The sequence below is a fragment of the Ylistrum balloti genome, unplaced genomic scaffold (assembly GCF_031769215.1).
Source record: "Ylistrum balloti isolate Yb309-2 unplaced genomic scaffold, AGI_CSIRO_Ybal_v1 Utg370220, whole genome shotgun sequence".
Taxonomy (NCBI): domain Eukaryota; kingdom Metazoa; phylum Mollusca; class Bivalvia; order Pectinida; family Pectinidae; genus Ylistrum; species Ylistrum balloti.
This window is the reverse complement of record NW_026782185.1, coordinates 288,647-310,796: the sequence shown is the minus strand read 5'-3', so window position 1 is coordinate 310,796 and position 22,150 is coordinate 288,647. Positions and strand designations below refer to the sequence as shown.

Here is a 22,150-nt window from a genome sequence, read left to right as displayed (position 1 = left end):
ATGTAGTCACGGTATCTGATTATAAGGGTTTGGATAGATTTATGAAAATGTACATATCAGCTGATATAAAGATTTTATTTTAACTCGTTTATTACTTTTGCTTCAGAAATCCTGATGCACAAATATTACAATATGAAATAGCATTTATTGCTTCATGAACACAAAGTGAAAATGATAAAGATGTTTTAACTAAAATGAAATTGATATCTATCAAGATAAATAAAATAAATGTGAAATGAAAAGATATTTATGAATAAAAAGGAACAAAGAGAAATCATATCACCATGACAACACCATCATATTACCGGTGTATGCAGAAGTAAATCATATCGCTATGACAACCCTGATATAACATCACCATGGAAACACAAACATATCGTCAGTGTATACAGAAGAAAATCATATCACCATGACAAGCCTAACATCACCATGACAACCATAACCTATTGTTAGTGTATACAAAAAGAAACTTATATCACCATAACACCCATTACAAATCATCATTGTATACAGAGATAAATCTGATCACCATGACAACCTTAACATATCGTCATTGTATACAGAGAGTAATCTGATCACCATGACAACCCTAACATATCATTATTGTATACAGAGAGAAATCTGATCACCATGACAACCCTAACATATCATCATTGTATACAGAGAGAAATCTTATCACCATGACAACCCTAACATATCGTCAATGTATACAGAGAGTAATCTGATCACCATGACAACCCTAACATATCGTCAATGTATACAGAGAGAAATCTGACCACCATGACAACCTTAACATATCGTCAATGTATACAGAGAGTAATCTGATCACCATGACAACCCTAACATATCGTCATTGTATACAGAGAGTAATCTGATCACCATGACAACCCTAACATATCGTCAATGTATACAGAGAGTAATCTGATCACCATGACAACCCTAACATATCGTCATTGTATACAGAGAGAAATCTTATCACCATGACAACCCTAACATATCATCATTGTATACAGAGAGTAATCTGATCACCATGACAACCCTAACATATCATCATTGTATACAGAGAGTAATTGTATACAGAGAGTAATATGATCACCATGACAACCCTAACATATCATCATTGTATACAGAGAGAAATCTGATCACCATGACAACCCTAACATATCGTCATTGTATACAGAGAGAACTCTTATCACCATGACAACCCTAACATATCGTCAATGTATACAGAGAGTAATCTGATCACCATGACAACCCTAACATATCATCATTGTATACAGAGAGTAATCTGACCACCATGACAACCCTAACATATCATCATTGTATACAGAGAGAAATCTGATCACCATGACAACCCTAACATATCGTCATTGTATACAGAGAGAAATCTGATCACCATGACAACCCTAACATATCGTCAATGTATACAGAGATAAATCTTATCACCATGACAACCCTAACATATCGTCATTGTATACAGAGAGTAATCTGATCACCATGACAACCCTTACATATCGTCAATGTATACAGAGAGTAATCTGATCACCATGACAACCCTTACATATCATCATTGTATACAGAGAGTAATCTGATCACCATGACAACCCTTACATATCGTCATTGTATACAGAGAGTAATCTGATCACCATGACAACCCTTACATATCATCATTGTATACAGAGAATAATCTGATCACCATGACAACCATAACATATCGTCATTGTATACAGAGAGTAATCTGATCACCATGACAACCCTTACATATCATCATTGTATACAGAGAGTAATATGTTCACCATGACAACCCTAACATATCATCATTGTATACAGAGAGAACTCTTATCACCATGACAACCCTAACATATCGTCATTGTATACAGAGAGAAATCACCATGACAACCCTATCACCATGACACACAACCCTAACATATCGTCATTGTATACAGAGAGAAATCTGATCACCATGACAACCCTAACATATCATCATTGTATACAGAGAGTAATCTGATCACCATGACAACCCTAACATATCATCATTGTATACAGAGAGTAATCTGATCACCATGACAACCCTAACATATCATCATTGTATACAGAGAGTAATCTGATCACCATGACAACCCTAACATATCATCATTGTATACAGAGAGTAATCTGATCACCATGACAACCCTAACATATCGTCATTGTATACAGAGAGTAATCTGATCACCATGACAACCCTAACATATCGTCATTGTATACAGAGAGTAATCTGATCACCATGACAACCCTAACATATCATCATTGTATACAGAGAGTAATCTGATCACCATGACAACCCTAACATATCATCATTGTATACAGAGAGTAATCTGATCACCATGACAACCCTAACATATCGTCATTGTATACAGAGAGTAATCTGATCACCATGACAACCCTAACATATCATCATTGTATACAGAGATAAATCTTATCACAATGCCAACCCTAACATATTGTCAATGTACACAGAAGGAATTCATATCACCATGACAATCCTAACATATCATTCATGTACACAGAAGGAATTCATATCACCATGACAATCCTAACATATCATTCATGTACACAGAAGGAATTCATATCACCACGACAACCCTAACATACCGTCAATGTACACAGAAGGAATTCATATCACCATGACAACCTTAACATATCGCCAGTGAATAAAGAAGCTGTAATCGATATTAATCTCGACTGAATCAGTTTATCTCAGTTGAAGTGTGATCTGCTGGAATCCATATTAATCCCAGCTGTATCAATTGAAGTGTTACCTGCTGTAGTCCATATTAATCCCAGCTGTATCAATTGATCTCAGTTGAAATGTTATCTGCTGTAATCCATATCTATCTCGGCTGAATCAATTTACCTTAGTTCAAGTGTGACCAGCTGTAATCCACATTTATCTCGGCTGTATAAATTTATCTTAGTTGAGGTGTGACCTGCTGTAATCCACACTTATCTTCGCTGGCTGTATCATTTTATCGTCGTTGAAGTGTGTCTGCTGTAATCTATGATAGTCTCGGCTGTATCAATTTATCTCGGCTGAGATGTGACCTGCTCTAATCTTTCTTCATTATATCGGCCGCATTTTAAATATATCTGAGTTGAGAGGTGATATGCTGTAACCCATCCTAATGTGAGTTGTATCTTTTCATCTCAGTCAAGGGTTAAATTCCTGTTGTTTTATCTGTATGACTTACTGGGCAAAATATTTCGGATCGCTGTCTGTGTATTCGTCTCAGTTTGTCAGTAAGAAACTACATACACGTGTACAATTGAAGTGTAGCATGGAACAGTTATGTCTCTGTTGTATCTTATAATTTCTTATTTATTTGTATATCACACTTATTCTATTACATAGCTATAAATAAACAAACAACATTAATACATGTATGATAAAGATTATTTATTGATAAGCAATGTCAAATATATTTCATTATCAAAATAGTATGAAATGAACAAAAAGTGTATGTATTACAACGATATTTCGCCTCTAATCACTGGACACCTATCCTTGTCTTCTCCCGTCGATTTAGCTCTGAGTTTTGTTGATATACAAAATTATCTCTTTATACAAGATAACCCTGTTAATTTTTTCAATGCTTCTATCCAGATGATGGCTGGACTTCGTTTCTCGAATTTCCAATGAGTTTGCGTAGAATCTTCCGCGGTCTGAATTTCCGCGGTTTTAACTTCTTTGCAGTAGAAGCGTGACAAATCCAATCCAGTCGTAGGGTATCCTGAGATGAGGTGCCTGTGTTTGGTTTTGATCTCTTCACCTGATGACCCTTTGGTTCATAAAACAAACCACTAGTATGGTTTTTTCCATCCCAGATGTCCACTATGGTTGTCAGAAAGTTCAGTTTACATTGTTCGTGTCCTCTCCTGGCGCGGAAGAGCTCCTCCGGACATCTCTGTGAACCCAGTCCGTCTAAGTCACCGAGGACGGGAAGTGGCATCACCTTGCAACTCGAAATTTTCGTGAAAACAGTTATGGTCATTGCGATATTGAGAAGAATCTGGCAAGTTCTAGAGACGAATAAAAATCTGCGCTCAATACCTTGTTGCTAGTATCCAAGATAAAGTATCTATGACGTCACAATGAGTATGACGTCGCATAATACCCTTAAGGACCATGATCACGTGATGAAAATATGTTTTTGATAAGCATGTAGACTGGATAGCCTGTCGTGGTTTTTCTGTTTTCTGGTAGACTTCGCTTCGACAAAAAAAGTACTAAAACATGTAATCCAGTGTTACTTCTTAAAAGAGTTCGCCCGTATTTGGAATTCGCAGCAAGTGTGTGGAGCCCACACAAGATGAAAGACATTGAATCAATTGAGAGAGTACAAAGAAGGGCGACAAAGCTAATTCCTGGTCTAAAGGATTTATCATATATCGACCGTTTGAAGAAGCTGAGAATCCCAACACTTACGTACAGGAGATTGCGGGGAGATATCATAAATGTGTATAAAATAAATTACAATTTTCATGATAATGAAGTTACCACCGGGATGTTTGAACACCATAAAGGAGCCAAAAACGAGAGGCAACTCGCAGAAATTACAGAAAAACACATTGTAGACTGGATATTCGCAAATACCGCTTTGGACTCAGAATTGTCGATGTGTGGAACAGCCTACCGGATTCGGTGATACAAGCAAAAACTATCAGAGACTTCGAAATTAATTTGGACCACCACTGGAAATGCTTAGAACTAAAATCTAACCATCTTGCTAGTTTCAAATCCTTTACCGGAAGTGACCATAAATTATTTATGTTTTTTTATAACTTAACGATATGGATATAGAGGCATAAGAATGTCTGCGTCCATTATCTATCATATCATACCATATCATATCATAATACGTGTTACATCTGTATTTTCTAGGAAATATAAACACGTACCGGTAGGCCAGCCGCTTAAAAAAGCCGCCAAGAACTCTCCGGGGGAAAAGAAGAATAATGAATTAACAAACCTGAATTTTGAATAATTAAAATTTTCACAAGAAAACATGAACTTTTTAATGTGAAAATGTAAAACTGTAACAAATACATAAAAGATGATGATAATGTTTTTCGATTTATTTATTAATCTATTTAAACAAAGAAAATATATACAATTTAAATCATTATTTTATAAATAAGTATCTGTCCTTGTTGAGCGTCGAACTCATTTTCTTTGAAATAACTATCACAACAGTGTTAGTAGGGCGACGTGTCGTCTTTGTTTCTCTAAACAGATGCTTCTGCCTGCAACACGTAACTATTTTTGACACTTAAAAGTACGAAGTGAAAGTGGAATGAAGGTGCCCAAAAATCTGGACATATCGTTTACAATGGAAAGCACGGGTATTTTTTGTTTATTTGTTTGTTTGTTTTTTTGTTTTTTTTTTGTTATCTGCATTAAGTAGATAATATCATATTAATTTACATCAAATATTGATACAACTACATGTACATGTATAGCAACTTTAAGTTCCTGGAAATACAGTTGAATAAAATCGTATATCACATCAGAGACATATATAACACATGATATATACGTCTCTGATCACATCATTAAAATTATCATTAGAATCAGTAGATGTCCACTTCAATATCTATCGGTAAAGGACGCCATTGGTGTCTGTGTCCAATGATTGATTGATCGATCGATTGATTGATTGATTGATTGATTGATTGATTGATTGATTGACAGGTTTTCCGTCTCAGTGACTACCCCCGTGTCCGGGTATCGTCTCACCGACGAACGTCAGTGTTCCGGCGACGTGTGTATCCAATGAAGACAATAGGGTTTTATGTCTTGTGACTCCAACGTCACTTCGGTTATGTCTATAAACCTTACTAATCACTTTACATTTTACTCTGTTTGTAACTTTATCTTATAATCTCTCATCCTTCTCTTTTGTAATCATATGTTGAGTTGCTTTTTAAACAGAAATCTTAACTTTGTGGATTACGAACTATTTTTGTTTTATTTTTAAGTAAACACTCAACGATAGAAGATACCATGATTATTGGAATAAAATCCCCATATAGCTCAGTCAGTAGAACGATCCGGAAGATTCTATTGGTGAGCGTTATCACGATTCTATGTTCCCAACGTACCTGAGAAACGGACCAGTCTGTGCTGGCCTGGTTGTGTCCTTAATCAATCAGTGACTTCAAAATAACCCAATGATGTCCATTTACGGCACGATGAACCTAGCTAACAAACAGGTAAACATGTATTTATATTGAACCTGTTTTGAGACAATTTTACTATAGAAATGAGAGTTTCTCTTAAAATTTTACTCGATCTGTTGTACATACAGAACCGACAGTACATGAAAAGGAAGGGAGTCATATTGTCACGTTTTTGCTGCAAATTTATTGGAGGTTAAAAATATCATGAGTTTCCCTTACGTTCCAGATTAAAGAAAAGAGTGTAAAAGATATACAATGAGATAAACTTTTTTAAATTTGATAGAAGAAAAGTCGGGCATGCGTGTCAGCATGTTAATGTTTTTTCATATATTTTCATTGTCATTGCCAGCACACATGCAGCGATTTCTACAGGATACCATGGGTTACGTCCCCTTAACGGTTATCGAGTCGTAGTTACGTGAGCCTAGAGGTAGAATGGGGCCAATCATGGATAAGTGATTTTTTTTTTGTGTGTGTCCGCTGGCCGCTGAGAAGGCAACACACACTCAGGCTGCTCTGATAATTTTGGTGTCATGTGTATAAGTGTTTTCTAAGCACTTTGGTTGATTTGTTTTTTGAAATGAACTTTGGAATTTGAACATTTTGAAGGAAAATATATATATATATATTTTTTTTGTGAACTTTAGTGACAGTGAACTGTGCTCACCTGTAGTCACCTGTGTACCTGGTTTTACCTACCTGGGCTACATTCTTACTTTCCTACTTTGACACCTAGTGTGCTTACCTGTACATACCTGAGCTATGTCTACTCACACTAAGACTAGCAGAACAGCAGGGGGCCCTTCAACTAGACAGAGTATATCGACTAATGTTGCAGTTGATGAAGATATCAGACAGGATAAGATAAGATAAAGGAGCAGTTGGAGAATGTGGTGAAGAAAGCAGATTTGACAGCTTTATCTGCAGGATTAGTGAAATCCAAGGACATTGAGAAAATAGTGAGCTCTATAGTGGAATCTATGAGGAAAGATCTGGAGAGGGAATTAGGACAAAAGATTACTGAGAAAACTGCACAAATGAGACAGGAATTGGACGTAGTTAATGCACACAACCACAGGTCACAGGAATCACTTCAGGGTAAACAGAGGGAGATAGACGAGTTGAAGAAACAAAGTACAGAGATGCAGAGAGAGGTAGAGAGGGTGCAAACTTCAGTTTTCAAAGAGATGGAAGAAGTTAAAAGGATGGCTCAAGATGGCATAAGGAAGGGAAACTACAATGAGCAATATAGCAGGAGAAATAACATAAAAGTGATGGGTTTTAAGGAGAAGGAGAATGTGGATGATGAGAACAAGAGAGATTTGATGAAAGATTTCTGTGATGAGGTCAACAAAGTAATTAGCCATCCAATCCATCGAGATGACCTGGTGACAGTCCATAGAATTCCAGGGAGAGATACTAAGAGAGCTAGACCATTGGTGGTGAAGTTTGTAAAGAAAGAGGTTAGGAACAGTGTAATTAAACAGAGGAAAAACTTGATGGGGACCATGAAGCTGGTGGATGATTTGACCAAGGACAATGCAGGACTGATCAACAGACTGAAAAGTAACGAGCGTATTGAGAACGCTTGGTATTTCAATGGACGTGTTTTCGCAGTCTGTGATGGCGTCAGGAAGCCAGTGGACTTGTTCCAAAGTGTGAATGATGTTTTCAGAGGCAGATAGACACAAGTGCATTTTGTTTCTAATTTCATAATTGTGTATTTCAAATATGTGTGCAATTCCAAATTATTGTGAGTGATTATGTGTGGGATTTAAGAAACACCATATTTTAAGGTAAGCATTTTTGTGTCCAAATTTCTGAAAACTTTGAAGTAATCTTTTTAATCTATTAACTGTTTGTGCATATATCTATTAGCTTATAGATTAATATTATAGTTCAGAATTATAAGTATCTCTGATTTTGAGCAAGTAGAAGTTTGAGTATGAGTGATCTCTGTAAGTAAATAAACTATACACTTGTTACAATTTTGTATAGTGCAGAGCTTGAGAGTGGCCTACACATGTGCTTAGCTATGGTTGTTAACTTTTTAACTCGGTGGTGTAAGAGGATATGTGTTGTTTTGGGGGGAGGAGACAAGTTTGATGTGTGCAGGGTCATCAGGGTAGGGTTAGGGGGCTGCCCTCTGGGTCAGCATTGTTGCTATGGGTAGTATAAAATGTCTTTCTATGAATGTAAGGGGTTTATATTCCGATACCACTAAAAGGAGAGATGTGTTCCACTGGTTTAAACGAAAAAAAGCAGATATTATTTGTTTACAAGAAACGCATTGTACAGGTGAAGTAGAAGCGTTATGGGAAAGGGAGTGGGGGTATAAATGTATATTCAGTAACTTCAATTCACGATCAGCTGGGGTAGCAATTTTGCTTCGAAATACGTTTGAATTTTCTATTCATGGTAGCAGAGTAGACAGAGTGGGTCGTTTCATCCTTTTAGATATATCAATAAACCAAAATAGATTAACAAAAGGTTGTGTCTATGGTCCTCATCAGGATTCTCCTACTTTTTTAAATACATTTTTTTAACACTTTGCAAACTTTCAATAATTCATCAGTGCTATTATGTGGGGATTGGAACTCTGTTCAAGACAAGAATATGGATACATATAACATATTAAACATAAATAATCCAAAAGCACAAGAAGTAATTAGAGATATAATGGACAAATATGATTTGATTGATCCTTGGCGGCAGTTTTATCCTGAATTAAAATCTTTTACATGGAGGCAAAGAAATCCAGTTCTACAAAGTAGATTAGATTACTTTCTTATTTCTAATGATATCTATTCAAGAACCAAAGATTGCAAAATTATACCAGGTTATAGAACTGATCATTCATGTATTATTTTAGAAATAAATTTCAAAAATTCTGAAAAGGGTAAAGGGTATTGGAAACACAATACATCATTATTGAAGGATTTAACTTACATACAACAAGTAAGAGATTGCATTGAAGAAACCATTGAAGAATACTATAGTTCAGGGAATAAAGAAAGGCATGAAACATTAGAGTTAAGAATTAATGACCAATTATTTTTTGAAATTCTGAAAATGAAAATAAGGTCTATCAATATCTCATACTCAGTATCTAAAGCCAAAAAATACTAGGAGGGAAGAAAACAGTCTAGAAACTGAAATATCTGTATTAGAAAATCAAATCAATGAGTCGCCCAACAGAGAACTATGTGTACAATACGAAAATAAAAAACAACAGTTGGAAAATATTAGGAAAACAAAGATAGAAGGATTAATAATTAAATCCAAAGCAAATTGGTATGAAAATGGAGAAAAGGCAACAAAATATTTTTGTGATTTAGAAAAAAGAAACTTTGTAAATAAATCTATAGTAGAGCTTATTGCAGATGACGGTAGAATTCTTGACAGTCCAAGGGAGATAATTCAGGCTGAAGTTGATTTTTTTTCAAAAACCTTTATAGTTCTAGACAAGTAGACAATACTCATGTTGATCATTCTTATTTTTTAAGACATGAAATTAAATTAAATTAAACTGATAAGGATAGCTGTGAAGGAATTATAACTATAGATGAATTGTCAAAAGCTTTAAAAAATATGAAAAATGACAAGAGTCCAGGTTCAGATGGTTTTGGTGTAGAATTTTATAAATTTTTCTGGAAAGATATAGGAATATTTTTATGCAGGTCAATTAATTATGCATACAGTACTGGTCACCTTTCGGAATTTCAGAGTCAAGGAGTTATCACATGTATTCCAAAGACAGAAAAAGATAGACGATATTTGAAAAATTGGAGACCAATATCACTCTTGAACATTGATTACAAAATAGCGTCTGCAGCAATAGCAAATAGAATCAAAAAAGTACTTCCGAATATTATTAGTGAATCTCAAACTGGTTTTATTAAAGGTAGATTTATTGGAGATAATACTAGGCTATTGTATGATGTAATGCAATTTCTAGATGAAAAAAATCAGCCTGGGTTATTGTATCTTTTGGACTTTGAGAAAGCTTTCGATTCTGTAGAATGGAATTTTATTGATAAAGCTTTGGAATCTTTTAACTTTGGTTTATCTTTACGTAAATGGTTCAAGACTTTGTATAATGATTCAAAAAGTTGTATTATTAATAACGGTCATATATCGCCTTTCTTCAGTCTCGAACGTGGCTGCCGCCAAGGGGACCCATTATCACCGTATATTTTTATTATTGTTGTTGAACTATTAGCACTATCATTGAAATCAGACAATGGTATCAAAGGTTTGGTAATATCTGGGAAAGATTTTTTACTTGGGCAATACGCAGATGATGCTTATCTCCTCTTAGATGGATCCAGCCATTCTCTTTCTACTGCTGTACACATTTTAGAAGATTTTGCTATTTTATCAGGGTTAAAGGTTAATTTACAAAAGTCAAGCTTATATTGGATTGGGAGTAAGAAATTTTCAGAAGACAGAATATGCCCAGAATTGAATTTGAAATGGTCAACAGACAAATATAAGTTACTTGGTGTAACTGTTTCTCTTAATATTCAGGATATGGAAAGGATAAATTTTGATAGTAAATTGCACCAAATAAATAAAATTTTCAGACTCTGGTCATGTCGTGATCTCACATTGATAGGTCGAATAACTATTGCAAAGACTCTTATTATACCAAAATTTGTACACTTATTCACCTGTTTACCAAACCCTTCTAGTCTGTTCATAAATAAACTCAATCAGAGTATTTACAATTTTGTATGGAATTATAAGAGTGAAAAGATCAAACGAGATATATTAATTGCTAGCTTAGAAGATGGAGGACTGAATATGACACATTTGGTTTCTTTTATTAAATATTTAAAGGTTAAATGGATAAAAAGAGTTTATGGAGAATTCAATGCATCATGGAAATCACTAAATGAAATTTTTCCTGTTGATATTGATATCTTATTTGATCTTGACAGAGTAAAACTGAGAGAAATTGGAAAAAATGTAAAAAATCAATTTTGGCAGGATGTATGTTTTGCATTATCTGAAATTCAATTTGAAGCAACAACTATTCAGGAATATTTGGGCAAGAGTTTGATAAATTTAGTTCCATACAAGAAAATAAAAAAGGCTGTTCTCTGGAGTCAGCATGGGCTGAAAAGCATTAGTGATCTTTATGAAAATGGGGTACTTAAAAACTACGTTGAATTCTCTGATGTACCATCGTTTGATTTTATTGAGCATTTTTGTCTTTAGTTAATAAGTTGGAAAGAAAGTGGAAGTTAGGATTAAGACAAGAAGTAGAAAATGCTAACACTATCACTCCTATTAAAGGAAAGGACATCATTTCTTCAATTATGATTGAAAAGAATTTAAAGTGTGTGTATAAAATGTTCATTGAAAAGATAGTTATTAAGCCGTTAAGATGTCAAGTAAAATGGGCAACAAAAATTAATTTTAACGAAAATATTAGTTGGGGTGATGTATATACTAGTTGTTTTAAATGTACAAAAGAGACCAAACTTCAAGCATTTCAATATAAAATTTGTCACAGAATACTTCCTACAAACTATATCTTATTCAAAATGAAAATAGCATCCAATGAACTTTGTACTTTCTGTGAAAGAGAACCAGAAACAGTGGAACACATCTTCACCCAGTGTTATTTCACAATCGACTAATTGAGGAATTTACTGCCTGGTATGTACAGTACAATAATCTACATATATATACATCGTTTAGAGAAGTAGATATTTTGTTTGGAAAACCTGAATTCGGTGAATCATTTAATACTATTGTTAAAACAGCAGATTCACTCTTGTCGAGTGCATACCTAACTTTGAAATTTGTAAAATCCTATTCAAAAAGACAATGAAAACTGAAAAGTGGGTTAGTATAAAGAATAATAGATTAGCAGAATTTCAACAAAAATGGGGATGTTTTGAAAATGCGTTGGACATATAAAAATACTTAACGTTGCTTATATATATTCCCCTTTTTTGATATTGTAAGATCATTAGTAACAAAACACATATCAAGAGTGATGTTTCAGTTGGGTAAGGTCCTCTGACAATGCCCCAGGGTACCCTTTTGCACACAATGTCACTCTTTTTTCTTGGTGGAGGGGTGGGGGGAATCCTGTAAATGTGAATTGTGTACATGTGGTAACAGTGAGAATGGTGAGAGGTGTACAGTTATGTTTAGATTTAGCTTATTGTTAGCAGTCGTAATGTTGAATGTAAGGAATGTTAGTATGAACATTTAAGACTAACAGTATGTGTGTAGGTGTGTGTACATGTATTTCATAGTCTGGAATATGAGAAGTCTGAATGATGTGTGAAAGTATGAGAGCCCTCCTTTGTGAGGACACATTTGTAATCATATGTATGTCTCGTCTTAGTCAATAAAATGTTTGAAAAAAAAAAGATAAGTGATTTTATCAAATTTCTAATGTAAGCTTGATGGGTACCATTTTACTGGGAGACCAGTACAGACATGGTGGTATGTTGTAGCCTACACAGAGGTTACACATAGTTCGTTATAGCACGGTACATAACATGTCGGACTTTTTTTCTAATTTGAATCCATTATAGCATAAATATCAATATTCAAAATTACAAACAAAAATAACCACCTTCAATGATTATCATAAACATCAGAGTTTTGCAATTCAGCTCAGCAATATCTGTTGAATAAAAACATGACATTTTATTTTTTGAGTGCATATATAGGGTAAGTTATTTCGAAGGACGCGCCATTAAAACCCTAACTGAGAACCCCCGTGGTTTACATGAACAAGTGTAAACTACAACCATCTCTTTCTTGGGCTCAATTCTCCTATATGATTTTACACATTACTACAGCCAATATACGGAGAAATCGTCTGATTTCATGGGTGTATGATAAAGACACCCATAGATTCGGTTAAAACAAAGAAAACACCGAGATTGATACTGTGGCAATACATCTATCCAATACAAATACATAGTACAGAGCATTGGCTTGGTTGTTGCAACATCATGTTATCAATTTTCAAGCAACAAGTGCGTGTTTTTTTTTTTTTTTTTAGCAAGTTCAATGTAATGATATACAATGTACTAAATGCGTTACTACCACGACATATTTCAGTGACAGTTTGCTATTTTCAATCACGAACGTGTCTGTTGCGTGATGTGTTTTGAAGCTGACAAAAATTATATCAAGTTGTCACTGGCGTAGGCAAGGGGGCAGTTGGGGCAGTTGCCCCCTCCCCCCCTCCCCCGCCCCCCTCCTCCCCCCAATTGCTCCAGAGGTAACTTTTGTGAATACGGTGGTCAGAGCAGAGAAAACTGTGTGCTTATTGAAAAAGGGCCATACAGAATTAGATTCTAATTTTCTTAACAGTTTTGAAAGAATAGTCGAAAACATGATAATACGTCCCTATGAATATCTTCCCATGTATCGTTCAAAGAAGCAGCTTTGATGACCTGTTCAAATTATAACACCCGAAATCAAGAATCCTGTCAGTAAGTTTGCTAATTGTGAAGATTTTGGTATGTTTTGTTCAAAGCAGGCCTTCGACTTTATTATTACACGAAAACATATATACAAACAATAAATAATGTTAATAACGGGAAGAAGAAGGAGAACGTAAATAAATGCATAAGATCCCATATTAAATACTGAGATTTGTTTTAACTGGAGTCATTTACCAAAAGTCTGGTATTTCAAGTAACACAAACTGAATAACAATATTTAAGTACAGTATTATGTAGAGTTATCTAGATTGTTTATTTACACATTTAACCGTTTAAAAAGGCGAGACCATCAGTGAATAAAGAAAATGAACGGGTATCAATTGTTACTAGGTCAGATGATTATTTTCCAGCTATGCGGACAGAGTCATCTCCCTTTATTATACCTCTCCCAATATTTACCCGCCCATTTCAAAACGACGATTTTTCGAAGATCTTGCTACACTTGTTTGAGCGCGGTGAAGGTAAACATTGGGTCGAGGAGTAGTATTTAGATTTTGTATATCGATACAATAGTATTTATTGAAACACATGCAGTAAAAATGTTGAATTTGAAGGAAAATTACCCGTGGGTTGTCGTTTTAAGAGTGCGTAAACACATGATAGGAATCTTAACAGTCTGACATTCTGCTCAGGAATCTGACGTTTATTACGTGAAACAGTGATTCCTGCTGTTTTAGAATTAGCTTTACGTATATTTTACATATAGAGCGTCCGATTCAAGTGCGTTCTGTCAGCAGTACCAAAACACTAGTACTAAGCCTGATTACTGTCTATTCTATCTTCAGTACAAAACACTAGTACTAAACCCCGTTCAATGTACATCCTGTCGACAGTACAGCAACACTAAGCTAAATAACAATTTATAATTAATATTCACTGCATTCCTCATACTCTAACAAAAACATTGTTGGACAAAACTGCAATCGGTTTTATTAAAAATCATATGCTTTTACTATAATATACAAGCTATTTTATATCGATTATTGTATTTGACAGAATGTCAAAAAATCAAAACATCGACCAAGTGTACTTTTCACAACATGTCCTTTACATTCCAAAACCATGTAATGTTTAGAAGTATCAGACCATGGTACAATTACAGGTACACATGTACTTGTTGACATGCCCCGACATGGATGTGATTTTTTTTACCTTTCTTTGTCTTCATTAGCTATGACTAATTAAGGAGGAAAACATAAAACCACTGTATAACAGCCTGATATTTAATTTCAAAAGCGATGAAGATTACTAACTGTTTGTCTAATAATTTTTTTATGTGTTTGAAATATCTTTGTCCTTAATGTGTTATCATTTAACATATTTAATGAGAGAAAAAATCACATGCATTTATAAGTATACGTTCCTGTAGGTAAAAGAGAAATCTGTATGTAATATAATATACATGTAATTATATGGACAATTGGATGTTTGGATCGTGTCATTTTTTCAGACACAGGTATTGAGATGTCAACTTTCAATGGTCCTTCAGGAATCCCTTTACTGAGAACATCCAAGAAGCCTGCAGAGGAGGCAAAGAAAACAACTTACATAAAAACCAAACAGCAGTTCGCAACAGCAAAGAGCAGTCATTTCAGAAAAGGGTATATCAATCTATACACCTCACGATAATATATTGGTCTCAAGTTAAAAACATTATACGCATGTAGTACTGTTTAGAGACTTTCGTATTGAAATAATTCAAGTGATAATAAAAAATATGCATTCAAATTAGTTATATTAACCATGCCAATATTGTACAGTTGTATATATACTAATAGTGTATGTATGTAAACAATTTTGTGTGTATACATATGTATATAATCAATGAAGTAACAGCAACGACAAGCAAATTGTCAAATTTTCGAGGCAACCTGCCCCTTTATCAAGACACAAATGTTACATAAATTACATCGTAGATATATAATTTTCTTTAAGTGGGGGATAGGTGGGTGATATTATATTAGTTACCTCAGTAGTACCGGTATATATATGTAGATATTGTACATTTTATGTATGGTATCTTGAATTGAATGCTAGATTGAATTTATGGCTCTAAAATGATGTCAGTATTCACATTTAAAGCATAATTGTGAATATTGACATAAAATTATCATATTAGAGACGGAAAGATTCAGATTTCAATTGATATACTTTAGAAATTAGTGAATAGCATCTGTTTTGATATTCTGTCACTTACAATACACAACAATTGTAGGAAAAGACATCTTATATGCTTAGTCAAAGTTATATTGGGATATTTCTTTCTCAGATAAAACTAGATATTCATTTCTAATTAAAGAAAAAAAAGTTTTGTTAACAGTTGTTATCAGTGTGGGAATATCCAATTCACAATATAAAAACATATATAGTTTTGACATATTAGAACATTGAGGTAGAAGCCCATTTGTTAGGTTGGAAATAATGAGTGAACTTTGATCTTTATATTTTTTGTTTATTTTCCGATTTTTTGAAAGAAAAACAGAAAAAGAAAAGTTTCTTGACGAAGCTTCTAGACTGCAAAATGAAATATCTGAGTACAAGGAAAGTGTGGCAGTAGCCCAGCAAAAGCTGAATCAGGAAAAGGTAGATGTCTCCGTTCAAGTTTAGTAAAAAATAAGTCTAATTTAGACATTACGAGTGTTCAATTCCAAGATTTTCTGGGTTTTTGTGGGTTTTTTATATATGTATATAACTTCCTTCATACGTGGTAGGCTTGTATTTAATCACCACAAGATGATACAGTGTTTCCAGAACAATCAGCTTTTAAAAAATTTTGGAGGAATTATCGCCCTTTGATTTTTCTCAAACTTTTTATCTTGTGTGGAGGTCTCTGTCAGTTTTCAACCAAATTCTTTTAAGCTGCTTAAGCTTTATCTCTTTTGATATTTAAATTTTAAATTTCAGCAACACATGAACATGATTACATTAATAAAATCAATTTGTCTCAATGTGGTGATTTATGTGTAAAATAATGTTACCTGTAAATGTTTGGCTGTACTGGAGTAGACTTGTTACATTTAAAACATTTCACTTAGTGTAGATATGATGATTTAATTGTAGGACAGATTGTCAGAAGTCCAGAAGTGTGCAGAAGAAAAAGAAAACCGTTTAACAGGTAATTTGATTCCCAGCAACTGTGACCTATAAAGTTTAGGGCATTTAGCCATCTTGTACACACTAGACATTCAAGGCATATGTCAGAAAATGAGAAAAATGGAGAGCCCTTTTTCAGGTGTGAGGTAACCCATAGCTATACCTTGTACTTTTCAAAGTAAATCAATCATGAATATGTTTCTCAATCTCAGGGAAGATGATAACTTAAATTGGAAAGGTCATGTCTATGAGGACAAATAATGAAGAAAGTATTGATATTGATTTGTGATATTGATTTTAAGACTGTTAGATTTTTCAGATTGGATGTATTAAAAGTACACTATCTTAACATCAGTGGTTCTAAAACCAAGTTTTGTTTGTTTTTTTTGAACAGGTGAAATAGAGGAACTGCAAGCAAAGAATTCAACCTTGGAAGAAAAAACGTAAGGATACATATTTATGAATCATTGAGAAATATTCATAGCAAGTACATATGTGTATCTTTATGTCCTCGCAATTTTTTATAGGGGACATATTTATGGTGTTGCCAATAAATATCCCCTCCCATTTCATACTAAAATATTAATTTGTGAACGTCTTATCAGATCGGGTTCATGTTTATCCCAGTATCATAACTAGATTGTCAGAAGTGGTCATAAGTTAAAGGGTCAAAGGTCATATTTGACAACTACTGTAAAATAATTTTTGATAATAATATGCATGGAGTGGGGTCATTCATGTTATACAGATATTTTCTCATTTATCTGCTATGTCTGTTAGTTGCTACTGTAAAATCACATATTTTTGTGGAGCTCTATTTTTGTGGGTTTTTTTTTTTTTTTTTTTTTCAAAAAATCACTCTTGCTTTTTGACACTTGCTTTTGTGGCGACGTATAGCTCAGTTCATCTACTTATACTTATGTTTATAGTTATATATATAAATTTGTGGATTAGAGTATCCATGAAATCAGTTTAAAATTAATCCCCCACAAAAGTGAACGATTTCATAGTAATGGTTATTTTTGACTTCAATAAGATAAGTATGCACTTCCTATATAGCTTCATATGCTTATGCTTTTTATCATCACAGTGCTTTTCAGGTTCTTGTCAAAACCCCAATCACAAAGGTAAAAACACACTGAACTGAAGAGTTCTGTGCACAGAGTTTGGGTAAAAGCATCATACTGGTTGTTACATTTTATTGTGATATTAGACATTGTAACTTGTAGGTATTGTAATGTTTAAAACGAACATTCGTGAGATAGGGAGGAACATGGACCTTAAATGGAAGTCTCACATTTTCATTCATCTGTTCACAGGACCAGCTATGAAAAGAAACTTCTGCTGTGCAACATCAATCCAGGTATAATATTATATACAACATGTCCAAGAAGTTAGAAATGGAGATTACTGCATCTAATTAAATCCATTTGTTCAATAAATCAGTTGAATGAATGAAATTATTATAACTTTCAAAAATCCTGATGTGGAACTGGTACATGATGTATAGTGCTTTTATAGCTATAGATATTTAATGGCAAGGCAGCGCTGTAAGTCATGAGTTTGATGTCAGAACAGGATGCAAAGGAGACCAACAGTCACTCTCTTAGACAACATTTTCTAGACTAACACTTATTGTTTTATCGACTGGTTTTATTTTTTGCCATTAGGAACATAAAATCCAAATTTGAAAAATTAGAATTAGCAATGAAATAATGAAAAGGAGACAATAAAAGACTGAATATTTGGACTACAGTAGGTACGTAGCAGAAATTGTTATCCTTCATCATTTGTGATTCTATGTTTAATGTCAAATACATTTAAAACATAGGAAGAATATCAATCATAACAGCCTCAGTGTAGGTCCTTCAATTTCTTCAGTGTTTGTCGACGAGCTTCACCTATCAGTGGGCTTCTTCAGGACAAAATACACAGTTTTTCTTTCTCAAAGGTTTTTCAAATACAGGTACAATATTCTATTAAAAGCTCACAATATTCTATTAATAGCTGTTATAGTATTCTGACATCATGCATCAAACACATTATTTAGCAAGATAACTCCTGTATCTCAATATATTTCAACATATCATAGTTCTATAGTGTCGTACTGATTCTGATAAACGTCAGCCATATCTCTCGGTAACTGTAGTTACCAGTCTTAAGTGTATGATGTTTTTAAGACTAGAGAAGTGAAGATTTTACATTAACTGTATTTTTAATAACAGTAGTCATACATGCTATATATGTTCTGTAACTAGTGACACTTGAGCACATGAATGATGACCAGACACAGAGAGATGTGCTGTCAAAGAGAAGAGATGTAGCACGGGTAAGTATCTTTTGGGCAATAACATTCCAGCATTGTTTGCTTAAACTTTTCTAAATTATACCAAAGTCTTCAAAGTTTTCTTCACTTTCAGGATGTTGTTGTATTTCTGTATAGTCTCTTCCCTACGTACCACTTGAATATTGTTAAATAAAATTTCACCGAACAGTCTATTACACTAATAAAAGTAAAAAGAGAATACCATTTACAACCTGATTCTGTCTGACTGGGTTTATACTTAAAATAGCCAAGAAAATAATTGATAATTTAGAAAAATCTTTTGGGTCTGTTTTAAGACTGTTATGCTATTTATAAGCGTACTTGGATTGTGGGGCAAAGATCAATAATGAAGAGAAGAAATTTCATTCAGAGTAATATTATCTCCCTTTTCTAATTCCCTATTATGTATCACATATCCTTCTTGATCCACCAACCTCAATCCTTATGAGCATTACAGTGACTTTTCTTTTTAAAATTTTGGTTGGGATGTGTTTCAATTCCATTGAAAAGAGGGAGACCCCCTAGTGTTGGTTTTAATTATACACATAGTAGCTGTTTCATAGTGCCCCAAAACATCTTTGTTAAGCTGATTTTTCAAAAGTTCACTTTGATTTTCAGGAAAATGTGGGATTGTTGAAGAAAAGAGTTGACAGTTTGAATGAAGAATCCTCAAAATTACTTGAAAATATGAAGGTAGGTGTAAATCATATATAGAACTTGTTATGTGCCATTAGAACTGAAGACATCTTGGATTTGGTTGTATTTGGTCAATGTATCATAACACATTTGTTTTCAGTTAATCGTCCTCTTCAGGAGCCCCATCATCTGTCAATTAATTGAAAGATGCTTTTTATTTTTTTTTTTTGTTATATGTATATATATTTTACAAGCAACATAATTTGGATCAAATGAAAAATGATAAACAGGTTACTTAAAGAAATCAAACATTTGGGTTTGAGGGGTTTCTACCGATATTGTGGGTATAACTTGTTGAATAATTGTTTGGAATTATTGTTATTTAACCTATTTAACTCCTGTTTATTCTAGCATCTTTAAAACTGACAATCTGTATTTTATTCAGAATTTAGGTGTTGACATTGACAAAATTGCCGCAGATGTGACATTACCATCAGAAGAAACATGAAGCTACCTGCCTACTTTAACATAAAGAGGGTCTGTAGATATAAACAGTGGTGCAGTGGGTGTTAGAAGATATGTAACCAACAGAAGGGAACTGGCTGTTCAACAAATTCTTTCAGTGACCAATCACAGTTGGACAATGGTCACAAATGTAGACAGTCAAACACATCTGCATATAGTGCGATGAAACATCTTTGATGGTGACGTGTCATGCTGTATATAAATTTCATAGTTCAGTCATTTACATACAAAATAAAGCAGTTCATCAGAAATCAATAATATGTGACATTTGTGTGTATGTGATGAAGCTTTTAATGACATAAAAATCCAGAAGGCCTTGTCAGATGTAGTTGTCTCCCTTTACATGCTTTTAAAAACAAAGCGTACCAACCATAATTTCCCACGTGTGAAAGGACGAGAAAATGTAACATTTATCTGCACACCCGAGTGACCTTAGTGTACTGCAGTGACTTGTATATTAGATTACATCGTAAGTGGAATATTCATGGGTTTTTCCCAGTAACTGGACATAGCATTTATTAATGGCTCTATGATATAGTCCCGAATTTTGTTCTGAAACCCTTTTTATAATTGATTGTCATTGTTTCAAAAGTATGTCATCAAGATGTTATTTTAAACAAATTCTTTTTAGTCATCACCACAATTTCTCAGGGATAGCAATAGGTACCCAATGTATGCTGTGCCGACACATTTAAACTGAACATACTTCTTCTCAACATTTTCATCTTAAATTAGCCTCAACCTCCTCCTTATCATCATCATTAAATCCCAAGCATCGTCATTATTATCCTTATCATCATCATCATCATCATTACCACCACCAGCACCACCATCATCACCATCATCACCACCACCACCACCATCATCATCATCCCTATCATTATCACCACCACCCCTATCATCACCACCACCATCATCATCACCATCAGCACCATCATCACCACCACCACCATCAACATCACCACCACCACCACCACACCACCATCATCATCACCATCATCATCACCACCACCATCATCATCATCATCATCATCATCATCATCATCATCATCATCATCATCATCATCATCATCCATTCATCAAACTATTGGAATCACCTTAACTTTCAATGAAAGCTTCAATGCAACCTTGAATCTTTCCAAAATAAAGTCAGAAAAAATAATTTTGAATCATTAAAAAAATAGTCCATATTTTGGGGGAAAAAAGGTTAAAAAAATATTTTCTGAAATAAACACAAAGTGGGATCAAATGTTGTGTATTTTAGAAAATATTGAAATATTACATACTCACTAAAGACAAACAAACAATATAACTTGAAGATACTGTGTAAATCTTTGTGTTCTGATGCAACATTCATCCTCATAGTAAAATATGAAAGGTGCATACAATATTGTAGATACAAAAATTATTTGTTGAATCAAGAACTATGAAAATGAGTAGATCTATATGTTACTTGATTTAGATGTAGTTGGTTTTATTTTTGCACAAATGACTTTGCTTTTAATGTCCTTGTGCTCATAAATGTCCCTAAACCTATGTGTTTGAATGGGCGAAATGTTCTTCAATAAATGATAAAATTTAAAATGTTTGTCTGCCCCTCTTGTTTTTAATTTTTATTTTTATCCTGTTTATCGGGCAGAGGGCAAGACATTCTTTCTTAAATAATGTCCAGGGGATGACTAATGAATGGAAAAATGAAATAGCATTTGTTTGATCAGCAATATAAGTGTTTGTTAAAATTGTGTCTTAAAAATTAAAATTTCATAATGAAACAGATGAGAAGGCTTGCATATCTTTAGATAATGAGATGAAATGAGTTAAAGTTTGTATGAATGGAAGATTATGTACTGTTATACAAAGAAATACAGAA

General features: G+C 33.8%; 2 protein-coding genes across 2 annotated transcripts; both read left to right on the top strand.

The window, feature by feature from the left end:
• The first annotated feature begins 6,228 nt into the window (after positions 1-6,228).
• LOC132551835 (uncharacterized) lies at positions 6,229-8,075 on the top strand. Its single transcript, XM_060215981.1, has 2 exons — positions 6,229-6,249; positions 7,092-8,075. The coding sequence occupies exons 1-2, from the start codon at positions 6,229-6,231 to the stop codon at positions 7,899-7,901; spliced, it is 831 nt and encodes a 276-aa protein (XP_060071964.1). The 3' UTR covers positions 7,902-8,075.
• A 7,089-nt stretch (positions 8,076-15,164) lies between these two features.
• On the top strand, positions 15,165-20,354 carry LOC132551848 (uncharacterized). Its single transcript, XM_060215992.1, has 8 exons — positions 15,165-15,300; positions 16,162-16,283; positions 16,761-16,815; positions 17,188-17,236; positions 18,113-18,156; positions 19,052-19,122; positions 19,738-19,812; positions 20,201-20,354. The coding sequence occupies exons 1-8, from the start codon at positions 15,165-15,167 to the stop codon at positions 20,261-20,263; spliced, it is 615 nt and encodes a 204-aa protein (XP_060071975.1). The 3' UTR covers positions 20,264-20,354.
• The last annotated feature ends 1,796 nt before the right edge of the window (positions 20,355-22,150 follow it).